At 43.7% G+C, this 12183-nt stretch overlaps 1 protein-coding gene across 1 annotated transcript in view; it reads right to left on the reverse strand.

Moving 5' to 3' along the window:
* The window catches only part of LOC140203646 (uncharacterized), a 49739-nt gene that overhangs the window by 18190 nt on the left and 19366 nt on the right, over positions 1-12183 (reverse strand). Inside the window, exons 11-12 of the mRNA XM_072269695.1 lie at positions 8982-9155; positions 1630-1690 (exon numbers count right to left, since the gene is read on the reverse strand). Of these exons, the coding sequence (XP_072125796.1) occupies positions 1630-1690; positions 8982-9155 (235 nt within the window). The remainder of the gene's footprint in view (positions 1-1629; positions 1691-8981; positions 9156-12183) is intronic.

The raw sequence follows: 12183 nt of genomic DNA on the forward strand, positions 1-12183 counted from the left end.
AATGGAGGAAATTATGCACTTGGAAAGTAGCATTTTAATATACTTATTTATTATTAATTATTTATTGAGAAAAAGCGTGGAACATGCCCTTCTTGCCCTGCGAGCCAGCCCCGATTAACCCTAGCCTAATTATAGGACAATTTACAGTGTCCAGTTAAGCTACCAACAAGTAGGTCTCTGGGAGGAAACAGGAGCACCCGGAGGAAACCCACGCAGTCAGGCTGAGAACATATAAATTCCTCACAGGTGGCAGTGGGAATCGAACCCAATTGCAAAGTGTTGCGCTAACCAGACGCCACTGTGTCGCCCCATTAGATACTTAAAAAATACTTCGAATAGATTACCATTATTTATTACTTAGTAGTCTGATTGGTCATTGTAAACTGTCCTGTGATGAGGCGAGGGTTAAATCGGCCGGTTGCTGGGCAGTGCGTCTCGTTGAGCCTGTTCCATGCTATTCTCGAATAATTAAATAAATAAATGTATCGGTCAAAGTCAAGTCTGTTTCTTGTTGCCATGTGTACAAGAGTACGACAAGATTGCTTGCAGCAGTAATAACTGGGGGGGAGGGGGGCGCCGGTGTTTGAACTATGATGGTATTAGACATTGGGCAGGAACCTGGGAGTACAAACTGGGATGAATGCACTCAGAAACACACAATTGAAATGTGGAAGTCATTTTGGGCTTCACTTGGATGGAGCTCTGCAGAGTTTTGTCCCACTGAGACAGGGAAAGAACAGAAGGGTGAAGGAGCCATGCTTGACAAGAGATGCGCAACAGCTAGTCTAGAAGCCTAGGATGCAAAGATCAGCCTGGGCTCCAGAGGGTTACAATGTGGCCAGTAAGGGAGTTAAGAATGGACTTCGGAGAACTAGGAGGGGCCACGAGAAGGACTTGGCGAGTTGGATTCAGAAGAACAAACTTGAAGAAGAGGAGGATGGCCAGAGTGAGAGTCTGGGCCGGCCAGAGCTAAAAGAGGCAAAATGTTTGGAGTCGGTGGACTTTGGGGGAGATCCGCAATGAATACTTTTCTTTAGTAATCACCAGTGAGAGGGACCTTGATGCTTGTGCGGGCAGTGATATGCTGCAACGTGTTGACATTGAGAAAGAGGATGTTCTGGAATTTTGAAAAGCCCTAGGATAGATAAGTCCCCGGGGCCAGATGTGATATACCCCAGGGTTACTACGGGAAGCAAGGGAAGAGATTGCTGCACCTTTAGTGACGATCTGGGCATCCTCACTGGCCAGTCCTCACCGGAGGAAGTACCAGATGATTGGAAGTTGGCAAATGTTATTTCCTTGTTCAGGAAAGAGAGTAGGGATGACCCTGGGAATTATAGACCAGTCAGTTTTACTTCACCGGTGGGCAAATTATAGGAGAAGATTCCTACAGACAGGATTTACAAGAAGCATAGTCTGATTCCGGAGAGTCAGCATGGCTTTGTGAGGGGCATGTCGTGTCTTGAGCCTGACCCAATCCTTTGAGGATGTGACAAAGCACGATGAAGGATTTTTGGTTAGGCACCTGGTAGGGTCACTCAGCATCATGGAAGCACCAGTAAGATGACATGGACAACTTTGAAGGACTTTCGTTCAACAGAAGTAACGATTCATCAAGGCGATACTCACCGCGATCCACCAGCCACGTCATGCACAAGGAGTTCAACTTCTCATCAAAAAACTCCACTCCCTAAACAGGTTTTGACAAAAGAAAGAATGTTGATAAAATAACCCCTCGAATTTCTAGCAGAACATGCCAACTTGCCACATTTGCATTCTAGCCGTCTTCACCTTTCGCTACTTACCAGTACAGTTTGCTAACTCCTTTGAGCCAATGGTGAAGGGGTCACACAAGAAAGACTGGCAACATGCTCTAATAAACTGCACAAAACTAGATTGTGCCGTGGCAGAAGGCTACACAGAAGATACCCTATCTAAGGTACTTGCATCTAGTATTTTGACTATCCTTAATTAATTTCTTTGTGTCAATACCAGGACTATGATCCATGAAAAATAGGAAAAATCTTAAAAGTGTCCAATGGTTTAATGCAGACAGTAAGAACGTTACTAACCACTATCGGTGGCGTAGCAGTTGGCGTGACACTATTACAGCTTGGGAATTCTGATGTCACCTGTAAGGAGCCAGTACATTTTCCCTGCGGAACGCGCGGGTTTCCTCTCACAATCCAAAGACACACCAGTTGGGAGGTTAATTCATCACTGTTACCTGTCCCTGTTTAGGCTAGGGTTGGATCAGAGATTGCTGGGCAGCACGGTTCGAAGGGCAGGAAGGGCCTTATTCCTCCGTGTACCTTTAAATAAATAACCCAGTGAATCCTATGCTACCACATCCACAGCAGGGTGCTATTTCAACTTTACGATTTAAATGTAATTATGCATGTGCTGGATTATTTAGATTACAGATCCCACACTCCTGACCCGCACAGTATCTCTCTTCGACATGACAGTGCACCATTCTACATTCACGTCTCCCATGTGGTTAATACATTCCACTTTCTACATTCAGTCACTGGGAACAAGTTAGCCTTTGCATAATTCTCAGGTTACTTTGCTTCATATCCAGCACAGCTAACAATTCCCAGGGTAACCACGTGGCTGAGTAGTCCAACCACAAGCTCTGCCCGTGACTCTGACTCAGACCTTGACAACTCTTTACCATAGAAAGTACAGCACAGAAACAGGCCCTTTGGCCCTTCTTGGATGTGCCGAACCATTTTCTGCCTAGTCCCACTGACCTGCACAAGGACCATATCCCTCCATACACCTCCCATCCATGTATCTGTCCAATTTATTCTTAAATATTAAAAAAGAACCCATATTTACCACCTCGTCTGGCAGCTCATTCCATACTCTCATCACTGTCTGTGTGAAGAAGCCCCCCCCAATGTTCCCTTTAAACAATTCCCCCCCTCACCTTTAACCCATGTCCTCTGGTTTTTTTCTCCCCTTGCCTCAGTGGAAAAAGCCTGCTTGCATTCACTCTATCTATACCCATCATAATTTTATATACCTCTATCAAATCTCCCCTCGTTCTTCTACGCTCCAGGGAATAAAGTCCTAACCTATTCAACCTTTCTCTGTAACTGAGTTTCTCAAGTCCCAGCAACATCCTTGTCAACCTTCTCTGCACTCTTTCAACCTTATTTATATCCTTCCTGTAATTTGGTGACCAAAACTGAACACAATATTCCAGATTCGGCCTCACCAATGCCTTATACAACCTCATCATAACATTCCAGCTCTTATACTCAATACTTTGATTAATAAAGGCCAATGTACCAAAAGCTCTCTTTACGACCCTATCTACCTGTGACGCTACTTTTAGGGAATTTTCTATCTGTATTCCCAGATCCCTCTGTTCCACTGCACTCCTCAGTGCCTTACCATTAACCCTGTATGTTCTACCTTGGTTTGTCCTTCCAACATGCAATACCTCACACTTGTCTGTATTAAACTCCATCTGCCATTTTTCAGCCCATTTTTCCAGCTGGTCCAAGTCCCTCTGCAGGCTCTGGAAACCTTCCTCACTGTCTACTACACCTCCAATCTTTGTGTCATCAGCAAATTTGCTGATCCAATTTACCACATTATCATCCAGACCATTGATGTAGATGACAAATAACAATGGACCCAGCACTGATCCCTGTGGCACACCACTAGTCACAGGCCTCCACTCAGAGAAGCTATTCTCTACTACCACTCTTTGGCTTCTTCCATTGAGCCAATGTCTAATCCAATTTACCAACTCTCCATGTATACCTAGCGACTGAATTTTCCTAACTGACCTCCCATGCGGGACCTTGTCAAAGGCCTTACTGAAGAACATCTACTTTGCGTTTGCACACCGAAACTGAGAGCGATTTGCTTCTTAAAACCAAATACAAACTAAATCGGTATGATACAGGAGAGCTTAAGTAAGCTACAGAGAGTTATAAAATTAGTCAGCTCCATCATCTGCTCCAGCCTCCATATTATCCAGGACATCTTCAAGGAGTGGTGCCTCAAAAAGGCAGTGTCCATCATTAAGGGCCCCACCAGCCTCTTCTCATTGCTGCTACCAGAAAGGAGGGACAATTTGTCTGAAGACACACTCACTGATTCAGGAACAGCTTCCTCCCCTTTGCCATACGAGTTTTGAGTGGACACCGTACCCATGAACACTACCTCACTACTCCTGCTAGTTACCGACACAGAGGAGGACTCTACAACAACCAGTTTACAACCAGCACGTCTTTGGGATGGAGGAGGAAATCGGAGTGCCTAGCAGAAACAGAGATCAGGAGCGACTCTTCAGCCAGAGGGTGGCGAATCTGTGGAATTCACTTCCATGGACAACCGTGGAGGCCACGATATTGGGTATAATTAAAATGGAGGCTGACAGGCTCTTCATTAATCAGGGCGTGAAAGGATACGGGGAGAAGACAGGAGAATAGGGTTCAGAGGGATCACAAATCAGCCATGGTGGAATGTTGGAGCAGACTCAATGGGCTGAATGGACTAATTCTGCTCTCAAGGTCATTTGCTTCCAAACAATTGGTTTATTGATCATTACAGAATATCTCTCTGGTGCTTCCCTCTCCCTTCCCCTTTTCCCAATCAAAGATTCAAAGGTTCACTTATTTGTTTTCAAACAACTCTTTATTGCTTTTACAGAATGAAAAGTAAACACATTCGATCATCCATAGGTTTGAAAGTGCAACAAGGTTAAAGAAAAAGGGAAAAATAAAATACATCAGAAATAAAAGGAAAAACAACGCACAAAAAAAGCAAACACCCGGCCATTAAAAACAAGCTGTCAATTCAATTTGTTACTTTCATCATCCCAAATATTGTTCTCCAGAAACTTGTAGAAAATATCCCAAATTTCCCGAAATTTGCCAAGTTTGTTTTTCTGTGATGTAGTTGATCTTCTCTAGAGCAAGATACAAAGTCACTCCTTTCAGCCATTGTGAAAGTCCACTGGTTGTGGGTTTCTTCCATGAATAGGCTATGCAACGTCTGGCTTTCAAAAAACAAATATTAAGCAGGGACCTTGCACTTTTGGAGGTTACAAAGTCCTTTGGATAAATGTTCAGAATACATAATTTAGGATCAAGGAGCACCTTTTTTCCAATAATCTGACTAATCAAATCCAGCACCTTCTTCCAGAAGCAGATTATCTGGGGGCACTCGCACATACAATGGAACAGAGACCCCTTTTAGTGATTACATTTAAAGCATGTGTCTGGAATGTTGGGGTTAAAGTGACGAAACCTGACTGGAGTAATGTACTGTCTGGTTATCCGTTTAGAATGAGTGTTCACTGACTGGGTTTGAACTAAGGAACAAGCTTCTGACCACTCTTTTTCTGGCAGATTCTCATGCAAATCAGTTCTCCACGCTTGTAGCATGTTGTTTGATGATTCTTTGCATTTACTTGCAAACAATTTGTATGCAGCCCCCCGGTAAGACTCAGACTCGCTCAGCTCGCTTTCGTCTAGGGGGAGCAGCCTTCGGCCCCGCCAAACGGGGAGATCAAGTTTGTGTGGATGCTGTGTGATGTACCCCACACCGCCAATTAACAGACAGTACGCCATATGCGATTAAATGATTACACTTTATAAGTATTTCTTGCTGATGGGTTAGTAGAAACAAATAGAATAAAGGTGCCAAGTCAATAACTCTATCAGTTCGGTGCACACTCGTTGGAGCTCTTACAGTACCGGGTCCCCCTTCCTCCAATCCATGTCCTATGAACTCCGCCAACCCACGAATGGGACCACCCTCGGTGATTGACTAAACACTCCACACGAGTCTGTCCTCGTCTCCTCTCCTCGCTGAAGACCCTGGGCCTCGGACTCCCGCTCGGGGTCCGTGCCGTTGCCCAGCTTACAGCATCTCCCTCCTCGCATCTCCTCTCTCTGTCCCCATCATGCCTTCTGCCCAAAGCCCACGAAAAACAATAGCTTACAGGCACACAAGAAAGAATACCATCTATCCCAATTGGTTAGCAAATGAATACAATTCCTGTATCAGTAATTATAACCCAAACAAGCTGCTCTAGAGAACCACTGTCTCAGCAGTTAACAGTACAGAGAAGCCATTTTATTAGCCTTAGCAAGTAACATAAAAGAAGAAACCCTTTCATGTATAATTCAGACACTTGTCCCCTAGCTTCAGATAATTTCAGAGTGATGTCTTCTAGGGTAAATAAAGGAGGGAGCTTCAAACTGTAACTTTGCCTGGACATAATAAAACTTTGCAACTAAAGGTATTTAAAAAAGTGTTCTGTTGGATTCTATATGTGGCCTTGAGTTCTTCAAAAGACATAAATGAATTGCCATTATAAAGATCAGACACCTTAGCTATGCCTCGGGGCGACCAAGTTTTAAAACTAGGATCCGCTCTGCCGGGCTGGAGCTATCATTACCAAAGATAGGAGTAAACTGGGATAACTGTGATGTCTCACCCATTTACGCAAGAGCATCGTGCCAAATCATTATTGTATTTTTTAAGAAAGGGATTTTAGATTGTGTGACCAGGTTTTTCTTATTTGCTGAATACATATATAGTTCTAGAGGGATATTGATCAACTGGGATTCCATTGAGACCCAAGGAGGGGAGTGATCCTTAACAAAATAAAACATTCCTGCTCTAATTTGGGCCGCCCAGAAATACCATATAAGATTTGGTAGCTGTAAGCCACCTCTATCATACGGCAGATATAACAGGGAAAGCCTGAGTCTTGGACATCTATTATTCCAGATGAAATTAGAAAAAATTTCTTTAATAAATAAAAGAAAGAGTAAATAAGTACATAGGGATTGGATAATTATGTCTGCGGGCAGGAGCAAGCATGAACAAATTAGGATATAAGCACCTGCAATGGTTGATACTTAGGCTTATATACAACATTTTGGACCAGTGGAAATGGTCCAGAAGGGTTATATGGAAACTATTATTACCATTTTTCTTAACAACTAATTCCATTACTTAGCCTAATTGGTTAGATTTACCACAGTACATAATTATCTACTTAAATGTTTATTTTCCTTTTATATCTTCTCAATGTGTACTTAAGAATGTATAAATAATTGTAGTTTTATACATATAAAAAAATGGAAAAGGTTATATGTGTGAAAAAAGTACATGATATTTGTGAATTCCTCATCCAAATAAAAATAAAATTTTAAAAAAAATAAATAAAAGAAAGATGATGGAGGAGAAAGTGGGATAGATTGGAAAAGGTACAGGAACTTCAGTAAAATTGACATTTTTAGAATGTTTATGCGTCCAATCAAATTTATGAGCAATTTCGTCCATCTGTTTGTAAGTTGAATAACTGAGTCTGTGAGAGGGTTATAATTAGTTGGGATAATTTTATCAATAGTAGGAGTAATTTTAACACCCAAATAGGTAAACCCTGTTCTGACAAAATGACATCATCCATGTACAGGGCTATGCAATGTTCTACATCTCCTATAGTTATTCCTGCTATGTTAGCCTGTTTTCAAATTGCCATAGCAAGTGGCGCAATGGCCAGGATAAACAGGAGGGGAAATAGGGGACAGCCCTGTCTTGTTCCCCGTTGGAGTTTAAAAGATGCCGAAAAAAGCTCGTTAGTCAAAACTTCAGCCTGTGGGTTAGAATATAGAAGCTGTATCTTAGAAATTTTCCCCCTATTCCACTCCACTCTGTCGAAGGCTTTCTCGGCATCCAATGACAGAATAGCACTATCAGAGCTTCCAGATTTTTCATAAAGTATATTAAGCACTCTTCGAATGTTGCGGAAACCCTGCCTTCCCTTACAAATCCATTTTGGTCAGGGTGGACCATTTTTGGCAACAGTGGCTCCAGCCTCCAAACTAATACCTTACAGAGAATTTTGAGATCATTGTTCAGATGTGAGATTGACCAAAAAGATCCACAAAGGGATGGTGGTTTTCCAGGTTTTAATAGTAGTGTGATTGCTGCCATATTAAGAGAGGAGGGAAGGGATCCAGTGTCAAATGACTCCTGATACATATCAAGCAGAGGTGGTATTAGTTTAGTCTTAAAGATTTTATATATTTCAATCGGAATCTCCATTGGGCCCAGGAGTTTTCCCTCCCTTCATGTTAGTTATAGCTGCAGATAATTCTTTAGCCTCTAAGTTAAACTCCAGTGAGGTCAAGGACGTTTCATCTCGGGGTATAAATTGTAACAAGTCGAGAAATTCCTTTTGTATTTGTGGAGCTGAATCTGAATATTCTGAGCTGTACAGATTTTGGTAAAATCTCAAAAAGATATTGTTTATTTCCTCTGCGACAACCGTTGTCACCCCCTCATCTGATTGTATGCAGTTTATTGCCCTTTCTGTTTGGATCTGTTTGATGTGCAGGCCAAAGGCTCACTTATTATCATGTACAACTCTGAGATTTGTCTTCCCCAGATAGCCATGAAACAAAGAAAAAACATGAAAGTCATTGAATAGCATCCTGATCATCAGCCCCCCCCAAAACCACCCCTCCCTCCACACAGGAAATGGAACAGCAACAACCCCAGCCCACCCCCCACACAAAAACCAACAGAACATTTTACCCCCAAACACCCTCCCCTCGCACAACAAAATGAAAAGAAACAGACAATATAAAAACAGAATATAAAATCCGTAAGTCTGACAAAGTCCGCAGTCCATAAACAGGGGTCTAAACCTGATGGTCCCGACCAGGGGTTTCCACCCCTGCTTGGTTAATGGTCAACTAAAAAAAAGGTTGGGAGTCCCAAGTCTAAAGTAAGACTACCCATGTCAGTGGGCTACAAGTATAATTGTTACTATCGCACATTTGCTTCTGGTGCAAAAGGAAAGAAGATGTTCAAAGTTATTTCCGTCTTTAAACTAAAGTATCAATTTGATATGGGCAATCATTTCCATTCTGCAAATCATCCATATGGAAGCATTGCTAATAGACTATAAAAACATTTTAGAATAAACCACCCACCAGCAGCCCTGCAAGCAGAGGCATGTACTCGATTATCGCAAGGCGCACTCTCCATTTGGCATCTTCTGCTAATTCTACAATGGCTGGCAGGAGAGACTGTGATAACTGGTGAATTCCAACAACTTCATTCACGCAGTCCAGATTGGAGATAATGTTCAAACGGACCTCAGGGCACTAGGAAGGAAAGGCAATTTTCTGAGTACAGCAAAGGTGAAAAACATTCATACTGCGAACGCTGTCTGACAAACACACTGGCGCTCCCCAGACTCTCTGCTTTCAAAGTATCATCTTGGACATTTATGAAATATTAATCCCACAAAAGAAATATGAATGCCACTTTCACACTTACAGTACTTAGGCACATGAACATCTAGCCAAGGTGCCAAAGACTTTTGCACAGAACTGTACTTGCCGACGTGCAGCGGAGAGCAAGTTTGTAAATCTGGCGGGAGCACAGGATGTTGGGAATGGTGAGAGTGGAGCACCCACGGGAGGGGTGTGAGAGAGGTGGCTGAGGTGGAGTGCCAGGGGCAGGAGGGTGTGGTGCGAGTGCAGACACACTCAGCCCTGAGAACATAAGCAAGGCCATTTGATTCCAAACAATTGGTCTATTGGTCATTACAGAATGTCTCTCTGGTGCTTCCCGCTCCCTTCCCCCTTTTCCCAACCAAAGAGTCAAAGGTTTGTTTATGATCAAAGCACGTATCCAAATACAACCCTGAAATTTGTCTTCTCCAGATAGCCACGAAGCAAAGAAAGAAGATGAAAGTCATTCAGAGAGAAACAGGAAACCTGCACCTCCCGAGCCCTGGTACAAAAAATAATGGCATCCTGATCATCTGATCCCCAAAACTACCCCTCCCTCCACACACAAAACGGAATAGCAACATCGACCCCCCCCAATCCATCCCCCGCACAAAAAACGAACAGAGCATTTTACCCCCAAACACCCTCCCCTCGCACAACAAAACGAAAAGAATAAGGCGATGAAAAAAACAGAATATAAAAACCCTAAATCTGAAAAAGTCCACAGTCCATAAACACAAATGCAGAACCACGATATCATCCTACGCTATCACCGACATTCACCAAAAGAGGGGGACAGGGACACAACTCCCCTCTCCCTGCCCCCTGCCCACTCTCAGTCCACATCAGAGACCCATATCAGACATCTGTGAGGTTTATCATCACTCACAGATGTCAAGAAATTTGATTTTTCTTTGCGGCAGCAGCAGCACAGTGCAGTATATAAGAATTACTACAGGACCGTGCAAAACTCAGACACCCTAGCTATATACACCAGCCTAAGACTTTTGCACAGTACTATACATTATGGTCCAAGTTATGGTCACAGTATGCCAAAAATTCGAGAGTCAGTTAGCAGAAGTGAGTGCAGTTGCTTTTATTAAGGAGAAGGTGCTTGGGAAGCTGAAAGTTTTGAAGGTAGTCAAGTCACCTGGACTAGATGGGCTACACCGCAGGGTTCTGAAAGAGGCAGCTGTAGAGATTGGGGAGGCATGAGTAATAATCTTTCAAGAGTCATTAGAATCTGGAATGGTTCCAGAGGACTGGAAATTTCCAAATGTCACTTCACTCTGAAGGGAGGGAGGCAAAAGACATGAAACTATAGGCCCTTCAGCCTGACTTCAGTGGTTGGGAAAATGTTGGGAGTCCATTATTAAAGACGAGGCTTCCAGTACTTGGAGGTGCATGGTTTCCTTAAGGGGAAATTACAGGCAGGATAGACAAAGGAGGGTCAGTGGATGTTGTTTACTTGGAGTTTGACAAGATGCCGCACATGAGACGCCTTAACAAGTTAAGAGCCCATGGTATTACAGAAGATGTCCTAGTAAAGATAGAAGATTGCCTGACTGACGGGAAGCAAAGAGTTGCAAATGAAAGGGGCCTTTTCTGGTTGACTGCAGGTGACCATTAGTGTTCCACAGGGGTCGGTATTGTGACCGTTTCTTTTCAAGCAGATGTCAATGATCTGGACAACGGAATTGATGGCTTGGTGGTCACATTTGTGGATGATACCAAGATAGGTGGAGGGGCAGAGAGTCTGTAGAAGGACTTGATAGATTGGGAGAATAGCAAGGCAGTGGCAGTTGGAATATACTGCACTGACCAAAAGTGTTTCTGGTAGGTAGGATTCCTCAGCCTTGGGCGGCAGCCCGCTTAGGAGAGGGAAAACCCTGATTTTAAACCTCCACTGCCTTGCAGTCATGCCCACCCATGGGAAAGGCTTTGGGGGTAAACCCCTAAGGCAGTTTGATGTTGTTTACAGCTTCACTCTGGCAACCTCTGCGATGACACTGGTGCCGAGCTGTATTGGCGCTTGCCCTTCCCTTCGACAACATGAGTGACGTGGAGAGGGGGAGCCTGCTGCAGGGGCAAGAGCCGGTCCTTCAAACCTTCCTGCCCAGGAGAGGACACAGTCCACCAGAGGCACAAACCCATCATCCCCGGGATCGAAGGGTGCCTACTACCAGAAACGTATGGCCATGCACTTTGGTAGAAGGAGTAAAGACGTGTACTATTTTCCAAATGGGCAGAAAATTCAGAAATCAGACGTGCAAAGGCAATTGGGAGACCTTGTGCAGGGTTCCCTAAACGTTATCTTGCAGGCTGAGTTGGTGGTACGGAAAGAAAATGGAATGTTGGCATTCATTTTGAGAGGACTAGAAAAGATATAAGGGTAATGCTGAAGCTTTATAAGGCATTGGTCAGAACGCAGTTGGGGGTATAGTGAGCAGCTTTGGACCCTTTATCTGAGATGTGCTGGTATTAGAGAGAGTTCACGAGAATGATCCTGGGAATGAAACATACAAGAGGAGTGCTTGACGGCTCCGGCTCTGTCCTCGATGGAGTTCAGACGGGAAGGAAGAGGGGTGAATCTCATTGTAACTTATGGAATATTAAGAGGCCTAGAACAGAGAGGAGGTTTCCTGTGACCAGAGGGCACAGCCTCAGAATACAGGGACGTCCATTTAGAACAGAGCTGAGAGGAAATTTCTTCAGTGAAAGGGCGGTGGATCTGTGGAATCCATCAACGCTGATGGCTGTGGAGGACAAGTCACTGGGTATATTTAACGTGGAGGCTGACAGGTCCTTGATTAGTCAGGGTGTTAAAGGTTACGGGGGAGAGGGCAGGAGAATGGGGCCGAGAGGGTAATAAGCCAACCATGATGGAATGGCTAAG

The sequence above is a fragment of the Mobula birostris genome, chromosome 10, assembly GCF_030028105.1.
Source record: "Mobula birostris isolate sMobBir1 chromosome 10, sMobBir1.hap1, whole genome shotgun sequence".
Classification (NCBI taxonomy): domain Eukaryota; kingdom Metazoa; phylum Chordata; class Chondrichthyes; order Myliobatiformes; family Myliobatidae; genus Mobula; species Mobula birostris.